This window comes from Xenopus laevis, chromosome 2L (genome assembly GCF_017654675.1).
Source record: "Xenopus laevis strain J_2021 chromosome 2L, Xenopus_laevis_v10.1, whole genome shotgun sequence".
NCBI lineage: Eukaryota > Metazoa > Chordata > Amphibia > Anura > Pipidae > Xenopus > Xenopus laevis.
The window spans coordinates 93,393,522-93,405,619 of record NC_054373.1 but is presented as its reverse complement, the minus strand read 5'-3'; the positions used below and the strand labels follow the sequence as shown (position 1 = coordinate 93,405,619).

The 12,098-nt window shown below is 37.5% G+C and overlaps 1 protein-coding gene across 3 annotated transcripts in view; it reads right to left on the bottom strand.

The window, feature by feature from the left end:
* runx3.L (RUNX family transcription factor 3 L homeolog) overlaps window positions 1-12,098 on the bottom strand; it is a 75,935-nt gene that overhangs the window by 31,426 nt on the left and 32,411 nt on the right. For 2 of the 3 annotated variants that reach the window (XM_018244726.2, XM_041580820.1), the window contains exon 2: window positions 179-420. In XM_018244726.2, coding sequence (XP_018100215.2) covers window positions 179-420 — 242 coding nt within the window. Of the gene's footprint in view, window positions 1-178; window positions 437-12,098 lie in introns of those variants that run through there. The other variant, NM_001195384.1, reaches the window with a different exon arrangement.

Sequence of the window (12,098 nt, the reverse complement as noted above, 5' to 3'; positions counted from 1 at the left end):
TGCAATGTGCAAAGTAGAGTATAGGCAGTTTGGGAGGGTGGTGCAATAATTATAATAATCATATACACCTTTCTGCCTGAGTTTGCCTTTCCTTTATCGGAAGTTTGTTCAGTGTAAATGTGAATTGAGATGTAAACAAACAGGATGACTATGGATGCCCCAAAGCTCTTCCACTTACCTTGAATGCGACGGGCAGAGTCTTGTTGCAGCGCCAGTGGGACGGCAGAACTGAGCACAAGAAGTTGGGACTGTCAGTCCTGACCAGCTCCCCCGCGTGATCCGACAAAACATCCACCACAGTCCGGATCTCTGAGCGGGTCCTGGTCGGTCCAGAAGAGCTGATTGTCCCGTTGTTCTCTCCCATCTTTCCGCAGGGGAAGGAGGTGGAAGGAGGAGTGAAGCGCCTGCTGGTGCTGGGGTCTACGGGAATGAGCATTACAACAGCAGGGTGTTAGAGATAAAAGCCAAGCGGTATGGATGGCAGCAAGTTGGTGTCGGTCACTGCTATGGGCAAACTCCTTGTCTCTCTCCCCAGCAGCAGCAGAGTGTCAGAAGGAAACAGCCGCTTAGTTATTATCACTGATCTCTAAAGTCCTGTGAGATCAGAGGCTCAGGAAGTGACAGTCTGTTCTGCAATTGCTGCTACTGCCGCTACTGCTGAGAATGGGGTGGGGGCATGTGAAAGATAAAAAGGACTCGACTCGAGTTTCTGCAGCCCCTGCCTCAGCACCGACAAAACCCTGGAGGTGGGACAGAGAAGCTGCTGTAGAAGAGGCCAGAGCTGGCAGCGTGACAGGGTGCAGTAGGGGAGTGCAGCGCAAGGATACTTCTCACACAACTGATTTGCACTCACGAGCACATAACAATAAGGAGATAAAAATCCGAAGTTAGCAAAGTGCGCCTGGCTTGTGCTGTATCAGGTACAGAGAGTCCAGTCCACAAAATGTGTGTGAGTGCTAATAGCGTGAGGCAAAGGCTGCTCTAGTCTCTTATCCACTCCTGTCTGCTTCCAGCTCTAATGAATTGGCAAAATAAAGTGCAAGAGCCCAGCTGTACCGAGCACTATTTACACCAGAGCTGTCACACGGGCTGGGAGGGGACACGCTTCTAATGACTGACAACAATCCCTGCCAATAACAGCTCGTTCTCTTTTCCGCCTGTCCCACTTGAACTGAAGGGGGGGGGGATGTGACAGGGCACGGACAAGGGCTACTGTGGGCGGGAAGGTTGGAAGGAAATGTGGAATTGTGGAGTGGGGCTCCCTCTAACTAGAACGATTTCTGACCGATGAGGAAATGAATAAACCCAATTATGACCCTTATCCTATGTTGGTTTTGTTGAATAGCATTGATTGCTTGTGGCGTGACTGAGGTTAATGGGCATAAATTACACGGAGAGTCACCCCTCCACCAGGTCCTTGCTATAAGCGTGTGCCAGTAATACCCTCGCCTTGTATTTGCGATCACAATCAAAGGGATCAGTTCTATTTGTGACCTGCTAAATTCTAAAACTTCCATACTGCAGAGTAGGGAAAGGCAGCTTGCAGACATTATGCTTTGGTGCTACATACTAGCTTCATAATTCTTCTTAATTGTATTATCATTATTATTATTATTATCACTATTATTATTCTTATTATTAGCATGTGACAACTACAGCCACATAAATATGTGCTCTGTTACGTAAGCAAATGCAGGTATGGCATCATCATTCATTTATTATCATTTTGGAGAAATATATAGAAGAATCTAGAGCCTGTTAGTACATAAGACAAGTCAATTTACTAATTCGCCTTTGAAACATTGTTGTGGCCTGCGCAAGGCTCGAAGGGTAAAATTATTGGCAAAGCATGGATCAGCTAATAATAATAATAATAATAAAATAAATGGAGGGTGGGCTAGAATTTCTGGGGATAAAAAAAAGGATACGATCGTTGCAGTCATCGACAGATACTCTATATATAAATTCTGCTTATATTGTCGCTTTATGAAACAGCGATGATGCAGCCTATTCATTCCAATCCAGCTATACATTATTTCCGAGAGTTGATATTGTCTATTCGTTTCTACAAACTGCACGGGCACATAAAGATATTAAAACGAACACTATTCTTACCATATATTCTCTAAACATAAAGGTGTTCGGACTGTAATTCTATGCCGATCTTTGAAATATGGATTAGAATTTATATTCCTTTACCTACTGCATTGCAAGCTTCTATAATTTTATATATATATATATATATATATATATATATATATATATATATATATATATATATTAAATTATAGAAGCTTGCAATGCAGTAGGTAAAGGAATATAAATTCTAATATATTATATATATATATATATATATAATATGAGTGGCAAAGGTAAACTACTGCTATATTTTAATAACCCACAATAAGATATCATTTACCTTTTCTTATTTTCCGTTCGTTCTGTTCGTAGATACTAATAATAATAGTATGAATTATCTATGCAACATGTCCTATTAAATGGATACAATGGTGTTTTCTACATTTTGTTGCGAATTGTAGTGCGTTTTTCCTAAACATGCTTATTTTTTTTCAATTGTAAGCGTTTGCTTATCAAACAGCCAAATGGAAAGAGTCTTTCGTATATGAAGAACATCAGGCGATAGGACTAGCACGGTACAACTAAATCAGAGACAGCAGCATACATTGCATTTCTTGGAGTTTCCCTGATTTGTTTTTAAATTTATAGTAAAATTCTATGAATCCTGCATATTTGCAATTCCAGAAATTCGTTGTTCTAATCACAACATATTTTACTTTACAAAAAACAACGTACTCCCTTATTCCCTACATTATATACCCACACAGACATAACAGTGGGCTGATGGCACACAAAATGCCACCGATCGACACAGTACTGATAATATACCGTGATAACGTTATCAACACACTGACTGCTGTACAATTGTATATACGACGATTTCCACACACTGACCGACTCTAAGTCATACCGACATACATATAGCGGCGACTCTTGGCACAGAGCAGCCCGATGGATGTGAGATTGCGCATTTCGTGCACACTAACGCACCAATCACTCTCACAGAGAAATTATATTCAATGGTGCAGCCTCACACAATGTTAACTCAATTGACTGCAGGAAGAAATAGCAGGGTTTGGCATGGCGAAAACTTCTTTTGTAGTCTTGCAGTGGGATCCTAGTCAGTTACCCCATCCCACCATGGCTACCCAACTCAGTTAGGCGCACGTTTTCCCGTAAAATGATAGGGCAAGGCAGATCATGTTTGAATTGATTCACCTGCTGTACACTGCATGCAGAGTAGGGAGCACACCCTATGTGTGTCAGCACTATGGTGGCAGTGTCGTAAAACGGAACAGAGGCTGCCTGCTGCATCAGGGGCATTGCTGTGGGGCTCTGCTACCTCACATGGATCAATATCATCAATTGACCTTATACAAAATAATAAAGAATATAAATTCCAGACCAAGGGACTCAAAGCACTATCTCAAATTCAAAGATTAAAGGTGAGGGGGGGTAAAGGGTCTATTATTATTAAATAAATGGGGGTTTTGGGTGGAAAAGATGGAGACCAGAAGTCATCCTAGCATAATTGTGCCAGTGATGGCTGGGTTGTGGGTTGTGCTAGTTAAAGTTCTGTGTCCTGGTCTGAATTTCCCGCAATGTCTATTTTAACCCACCAAGTGTACCAGAGTGTGCATTGGGAACACGTAAACTTGCTGTTATATGTCACAGAGACACACACAGTAATGGACATTTATCTTTATGCATTCACTTCTTGGAAAACTTTTATGACCTTTTCTGCTATGTACATAAACGTGGGGGAAAAGCTTTATTGATTTCTCTGCTATCCACCAGCCAGAAGACAGATGTGCATTAAGATGCACATTTGTAAAAAGTTTAAGGAAGCCTGCCCTTCATCCTTCCTAATATCACCCCCACAGAACAGTTGTTTATATGATACATTTCACTTCACTAAAACTGAAAGAGAGGTTTGGCTTAAATACAAAAGCTGCACACAACACTGGGCACCATAAAAACCATACCCACTTCTGGGAAAATTATACCCAATGCCTGACAGACCTCAGCCACATAAGAATAAACTGGTGACAGTAGAGTAGTAGCACTGGCACTCCCAGTCTTTACCACTAGTTGTCACTGCAGTCACACTCTTTCACTGAAGCACCAGTCCCCTCAGAATACCTGTAATGAAACAGGTTGAGCTAAGCCAGACCAGACCTGGGGGTCAGTGTTTTGTGCTTCTCTAAAATGGGCTTATAATTTGCAGGAGAAAAGGCAAAGCTAATGATTATCATGTGCATCACTGGGGAATGCTTTCAAAAATCCAGGGGTCAGACTCAGGACTGACAGAATCTCTGTGGCTTTACATTTTAAATATTGCATCAGCTTTCTTCTAGAGAAATGCAGAATAAAAAACAGTAAAGGAGAAATACAAGTTAGAACATTACTGCATTTTTAAAGAATCCTTTTTTAAAAGGGGTGTATGAAGGTACTCTGCAGAGTGAAATGGTATACTACTCTTGCAATACCCACTGGTCTCTGAATAGCTCATTATTGTGATTTGTTTATGCCCTGAAAAGTGCATGATAGAGAAATCACTAAAATATATCAGCATGTGCAGGTGTTACCATGTGTTTTTATTCTGTACAGGTGCTATTCATTGTATAGCAGCTTAGATACTACTGTCACTTAGCCTATGAGGACAGGGAGATTCATTTGGGGTTTGTAAATCTACTTTGAAGATGTTTTTAATTGGTCATCCAGGAAGAAAATCGACCACATCATGTAAATATTCCACTCACAGGATCTAGCAGTATGATGACTATCCACAATTGAACAAGTGGTTCAACACTAAATAACAGAGGTGGGACTTGGTACCCAAGTCAAGGATGGCAATTTGCCCCAACTCCTTCACTACCCTTGACTCACAGGGGTATTGCCATACCAATACCTACTGTCTAGATACAGATCATCTTACACAGACAGGCAGGTGCCTCTACTGTCTGAACCAATTTCTGACCCTGCTAAAGAACATTAAATGGAAACTATAAAAATAAAATGTTATTGTTCTAAACTTCTGAATTCAAAAGTGTTTTACTAAAGTAAAAACACAACAAAGTAGGTGGTTCTGTCTCTAAATGGTGGACCAATTCTGTTACACTAAACATAAATTCCAGAAAGCCACTTGGGCTTGATATTTTGTAGGTCAATATTTCTCAAAAAAGTGGAATTAGCCTTTGGTTGGTCAGCTGTTAATACAGCTATGGTATCTATAATCTTCCAATGTGGTTGTCTGTAATTTGAATCACCATACGTTAGGCTTGCTTTATGAATCCTTGAGCATCTGGGCTTGTGCAATCACTCGCAGAAACTGCCCTCCCAAATGTTTTTTATCATAAGCTTGCTAGACTTTATATGGTGAGCTTTTAATTTTTTTGGTATCAATAAACATTTCCACAGAGGATTTTTTTTTGCCACCAATATGAATTCATGCAGCTTTGTTAGGATCAAGTTTCATTGGGGAAAAGGAGGAAATCATATTTAAAAATTAGAAATATTTGCTTAGAATGGATTCTATGGTAGATGGCCTTCCTGGCCTCCCAGCCGACCTTGATCTGGTGACTAGGAGATCAGAGTATATATATATATATATATATATCAAAATTAGCCGGCACTCACAAAAAAAATTAAGTGCCTGGGTGCAGTCATGTTATTTATTGAAAAGAACTGACATTTCAGCTAGCCTTTATCATGTATATATTATATATATATATATATATATATATATATATATATATATTTTTTTTTTAATTTTTTATTATCGTGGCTGGAATTAGTCATTTTCAGGGATGTGCTGTACATATCTTGAATAATCTGATTTTCTGCAGAATATTATGTCAGCGTGTGAAAGTGTGGGGTTTGCCTAGGGTTTGTGAGTCCGTTGGTGTTACACTGGGTTTTATTGTGGATTTATGTGTCAGGGGAAGCTGCGCTCTGGTTCATTCTGGCTGCCTCTTTTTATCTGCCTCTGTCTGGTTTGTGCAGAGTGTATCAGTGTGGGGAACACTGCCAGACTGTCACTTTGTGCATCATACTGTGCAGTGTGGAGCCCACAGGAAACCTCAGGTTCACAGTCTCAAAGCTTATGCTTTGGGTAGACATGAGAGAAAAGCAGAATTCAAGGCTATGGGAATTCATCGTAGCTGCATTTAAATGTATCATTTAACAATGGCTACTTAAAAGAAGGATATATATGCTCTGACACTCAGGGAAATGCTCCATATAAGAAGTGGTATGATACCCAGTTAAGCCCAGCCAGCTGGGAAGGAAATAGAGTATATTGTATACATAGATTGTTTAGTACACATAGGATGCTTGGGGTGACATGTTTAATCATATGGCATGCAGAGTCAAGAGACCACCAAAACAATTGCAAGAGCTAATCACTAAGGTGACATAATCACACAGGATCTACGGTTAGTAAATTTCTATTCTGCTTGAAAAAGTGTGCTTACCCTAGGTATACATACATATAATACACAAAAGCCATGAATATCTTGTAAATTATATAGTAAATAAAGTACCCCCTTTTGTAAATTATAAGGATATTACATATGGTCGAATATCGAGGGTTAATTAATATTAATATCGAAGTCGAAGGATTTACCGCAAATTGTTCGATCTAAGGATTTTAATCCATCGATCGAACGATTTTTCTTCGACCAAAAAATTGCCAGGAAGTCTATGGGGACCTTCCCTATAGGCTAACATTGCACATCGGTAGGTTTTAGGTGGCGAAGTAGGGGGTCGAAGTTTTTTTTAAAGAGACAGTACTTCAATTATCGAATGGTCGAATATTCGAACGATTTAGTTTGAATCGTTCCATTCGAAGTAGAAGTCGTAGTCGAAGGTCGAAGTAGCCAATTAGATGGTCGAAGTAGCCAAAAAAACCATTCGAAATTCGAAGTTTTTTTTATTCTATTCCTCGAGCAAAGTAAATGGGCCCCTTAATTTTACCGAGGAATTTCCTTCAGCCTTGTGTTTTTATATGGTCATGGAACTCCGAGGTAGCTTCTAATATCCTCATATTTTGCAACAGGGGGTACTTTATTTATTATAATACGCAAATTTCAGTGAGTCATGAGACAGAAATGACATCAGAACTTACTGTTTATAACTGATTACATCGGAACTCACCTTTTATAAGGATATAATTTACAGGATATTTATGGCTTTTATGTATTATATCCTTATAATACACAAAAGCCATGAATATCCTGTAAATTATATCCTTATAAACGGTGAGTAGTGATGTCATCAGTTATAAACGGTGAGTAGTGATGTAATTTCTGTCACATGACTCACTAAAATTTGTGTATTATAATTAATAAAGTACCCCCAGTTATAAAATATGAGGATATTATAAGTTACCTCGGAGTTCCATGACCTGTATAAAAACACTCGGCCTTCGGCCTCGTGTTTTTATATGGTCATGAAACTCCTCGGTAACTTATAATATCCTTATATTTTACAAGAGGGGGTACTTTATTCACTATATAAACGGTGACTAGTGATGTCATCAGTTATAAACGGTGAGTAGTGATGTCCTTTTTGTCATATGACTCATTAAAACCCACTAAAACTCACTAAAACCCTGTCCTTTGGCTTCTGAAGCTGCTCTTGTACTGGTTGTATGAACAACACATTGGTTCATATGAAGGACATACAGCATAAGAAGGAGAGGCTTAAAGTGATGCTAATATTAATCTACATTAGAAGTTACCATTAGGTCATATGATAATGTTTCACTGATAGTTCTGCTTTTGTAAGTAATTGTTACTTGAAGTTCCTAAACCTGACTGTTTTGCCAAACCTGACCTGTCTTTTCTCAACCTGTCAGTTAAAGTTTCTAATGCTAATGGACTTCTGCTGCACAAATATGGCAGCCCCCTCATATAGGAACATGGGGGTAAGAAAAGTAAAGGTAATGTAAAAGCATCAGGCAAGTACTTTTATGTAAAAATTATAAATAAAATAGCATTTGAAGACAATGCTATGATCAATATAAAAAAGGGATATTTTCTGGTGTCAGTATCTGTTTTAAGATACAGAAATCCCCTGAGAGGGTTTTTTTCTGCATACGATGAGCACTTATGCATCTTGGTTGGCAGTAATGGAGGAGATAGGTAAGAAGCCCTTTGTGGCAGGGACAAGCGAGATTGGTTTGAGGTTGAAGTACATAAGTCAAAAAACCATAACCCAGATGCAATGACCTAATTTCTTAAATTCTGAGGTAACCCATCATTAAAATGAAAGGTATACTATACAACAGCCATGGGTGACCTGTAAAACATTTATATAAACTGTGCCCATGTCACTTGTGTGATAAGTATATATTGAAGAAAAAAAAAAATAAAAAAAAAAATAAATATATATATATATATATATATATATATATATATATATATATATATAAGAAAACTTAGAGATTGCCATATTATATCAATATAATATCAATCTTCCATTTGGCTAAATATTTACCACTATAATTTCAAGAGAAATAACTGTTAAGCATTATCTGTCAAAGAGTGAGATGCCAACTAATAGAAAGATAAAGAACAATTAACTAAGTGGACTTTGTATAAAATCATAGTTTTTACTCTAATTGCTGTTTGTACTCTGTACTCTAAACTGATTTGACCCATTGTGGTTATAACAGCAGATTTATAGGGAAATCTATCCTATATGAGATAACCCCTCCATTAATACAGGTATAGGTACAGGTATAGGAACCAATTTCTCTGTAATAATAAAACAGTACCTTGTACTTGTTCCTAACTAAGATTTAATTAACCCTTATGGGAGGCAAAGCAATCCTATTAGATTTATTAAATGTTTAAATGATTTCTAACAGACTTAGGGTACGTAGATCCAAATTATGAAAAGACCCCTTATCTAGAAAACCCAAGGTCCAGAGCATTCTGTATAACAGGTCCCATACCTGTAATTCCTTAGATACAGTAGTATGAAAACATACCTTTAGCTTGCAAGCTCTTACAGGGGCCTCTAATACCCCTACATAATTTCGTATCCCTTGCTGCTTATTACAACTACGATTGTTATGATATAATTGAAACACTCTGTGCAACTTGTCCACATAAATATGTTTATATAAACAAATGGTCAAATGACAATGCTTCTGTAAAGCTAAACATGTGATTCTAAAGATATTAGAACATACATGTAAGTACACTGATGGAACATTATATAGATAGATATATATATATATATATATATATATATATATATATATATATATATATGCTGTGAAATATATATATATATATATATATATATATATATATATATATAAAAATACAACGTGAGCCGTCCTTAGGAAGACTTCCTGAGGACGGCTTGCGTAAGGGCCGAAACGTTGAAATAAACACCTTTTCTTTTTTCACAAGTCAAGACTATGAGTGCGGACATTTTTGTTTCTTAATACTATGATTTTTTTGTACCAGCACCTAGGCAGTTACAGATGATCTGTGTGTTACAGGCCAGTGGTCTCTGTATGTATGTATGTATATATATATATATATATATATATATATATATATATATATATATATATATATATCCACAGCACTCACAGGACTTGCTCATTAAATGAAAAAATACTTTTTATTGTGCAAAATCAACATTTCGGTCACATATTCAGACCTTTATCTTGATGCAAGTGCAAAACATTGCACTTAATGACTATACAGCACACATGCAATTTGACACAGGGCAGCCCCTCTCTGAAATGGGTGTCCTTTCAGGCTTGAGGTATCTTTGGGGAAATCTGAAAGGTTGTCCTGTTCATCCCAGAGCATTTGTGAAATCATGCTGTTGTTTAAGAACTCAAAAAAGTTTCCCACCATTACATTTTATACATTTTTTTTCCCATTAAAAAGAGGAAGTTGTTTTAGCAATAGATCGACTAAAGGAAACATCCTTCCTTGTTGTGTAAATGGTTTTTTTTTTTATTATTTCCAGTTGCAACAAGACATTTCAAAACATGTACAAAAATATCAGTTTACCTGCCCTGTGTGTCAGGAACACATGGCTGATATACAGTATATATATATATATATATATATATATATATATATGTACATGGTCTCATATAATAAATCTGTGCAACAAGGTAAGCAGGGAAATTTATATGGGGATTTAGTTGCTCTTTAAATTCAAATACACATAAAACTTTAAAAAACACAAGCCTGAAATAAATGGGGGAGAAAAGAGATATCAAGAATTTATCCACAATTGTATTTTAGTGACACAAATGGCATGGGTATGTGTGACCTTTGAGAAGTGAGTTTCTACTCCAGATACCTTTCAAGGTATGGTGCAACCACTGTCAATCATTACTGGCTGACTAGAACATTATTACAGGTATGGGATGCCTTATCCAGAAACCTGTTATCCAACAATTAAATCTTTTTTTCTGTAATAATTGTAACAGTAACTTCTACTGGATGGTAACTAAGCTGCAATAATCCATATTGGTGGCAAACATTGCCACTGGGTTTATTTAATGTTTAAAGGAGAAGGAAAGGTTAAAACTAAGTAAGCCTTATCAGACAGGTCCACCTAAATATACCAGTAAACCCTCAAAGAAGTGCTGCTCTGAGTCCTCTGTCAAAAGAAATCAATATGGGGGGGTTTGTGGATGCACACCTAAGGCCAATTTCAAAAAGTATAATTTCAAAAAGTATAAAGCCCTGTCTAAGTAATTCAAGTAAATATGCCAGTGCATGTAATTTTGAAACAGGGTTTTGTCTCTCATTTATTTCTTCTTTACATTCTTTTATTCTATGCTTTCTTACACATATACTCCCAAATACACATACACTTTCCTTTACCACTACCATACATACCTTCACATTTCACTTCACACATGTATACACACTATTGTGCAACTGCACATATCACTCTACCTGGATTTTAATTACAACACCTGACTTCTACTTTTCTAAAATGGGCGTTGGTTAAGGCAGTCTCTCCCTCTTAAAAGCCGCTCAGCAGTTGGCGGGGGAGGATCTAGCACAGAGTTGAAACCAAGGCACAGGAGATGTTTATACAAAGAATTGCTACTACAGAGAGGTAATGTACCTTGTTTACTATGACTAAAGATAAATAAGTTAGGGACCACCATGTGGGGTTTTACCTTGACGTGGTATGGTGGCTTATCAATATTATGATCATAACTTTGTAACAAAAAAACCCTGTTTCAAAATCACATGCACTGGCATATTTACTTGAATTACTTAGACAGGGCTTTATACTTTTTGAAATTATACTTTTTGAAATTGGCCTTAGGTGTGCATCCACAAACCCCCCCATATCTCTGTCAAAAGAAACACTGCATTTCTTTCCTTCGATTGTGTACACATGGGCTTCTGTATCAGACTTCCTGCCTTCAGCTTAAACCTCCTTGCCCCGGGCATGAGCATGCTCAGTTTGCTCCTCTCCCCCCTCTTTTCTCTGCTGTAATCTGAGCCCAGAGCTATAAGTGAGCAGGGGGGAGACTCAGGCAGGAAGTGATGTCACACCAAGCTAATACTGCAGCTGCTATCCTAAACAAATAGAGAGTTTCTAGAGCTTTTTACTCAGGTATGGTAAAGCATTCTACAGAATAAATATAGCATTCTAGCTTGCCCTATTGCAGCTAATCTATTGCCAATAAAATGCCACTGTGTCTTTCCTTCTCCTTTAAATGATTTTTAGCAGACTTTGGGTATGGTGAACTAAATTTATCTTGAGCATTCTGGATAATATTTTGTAGACCTATTGTTGTATCCTGCCATACAGTAAATGTGTTATATACAGTAAATCCATGTGTGGATGATTTAATTCAGAATATACATGGTTTACTATATACAATATATACTATATATACTATACACTACGTTAACTGTGGAAATGTAATGGAGTTAATGCGTCTCTTTTATTGTGTCAAATGCATTGAAGTCAAGTGGTGTTTGTTTTCACCAAAAATCCTTACCAGG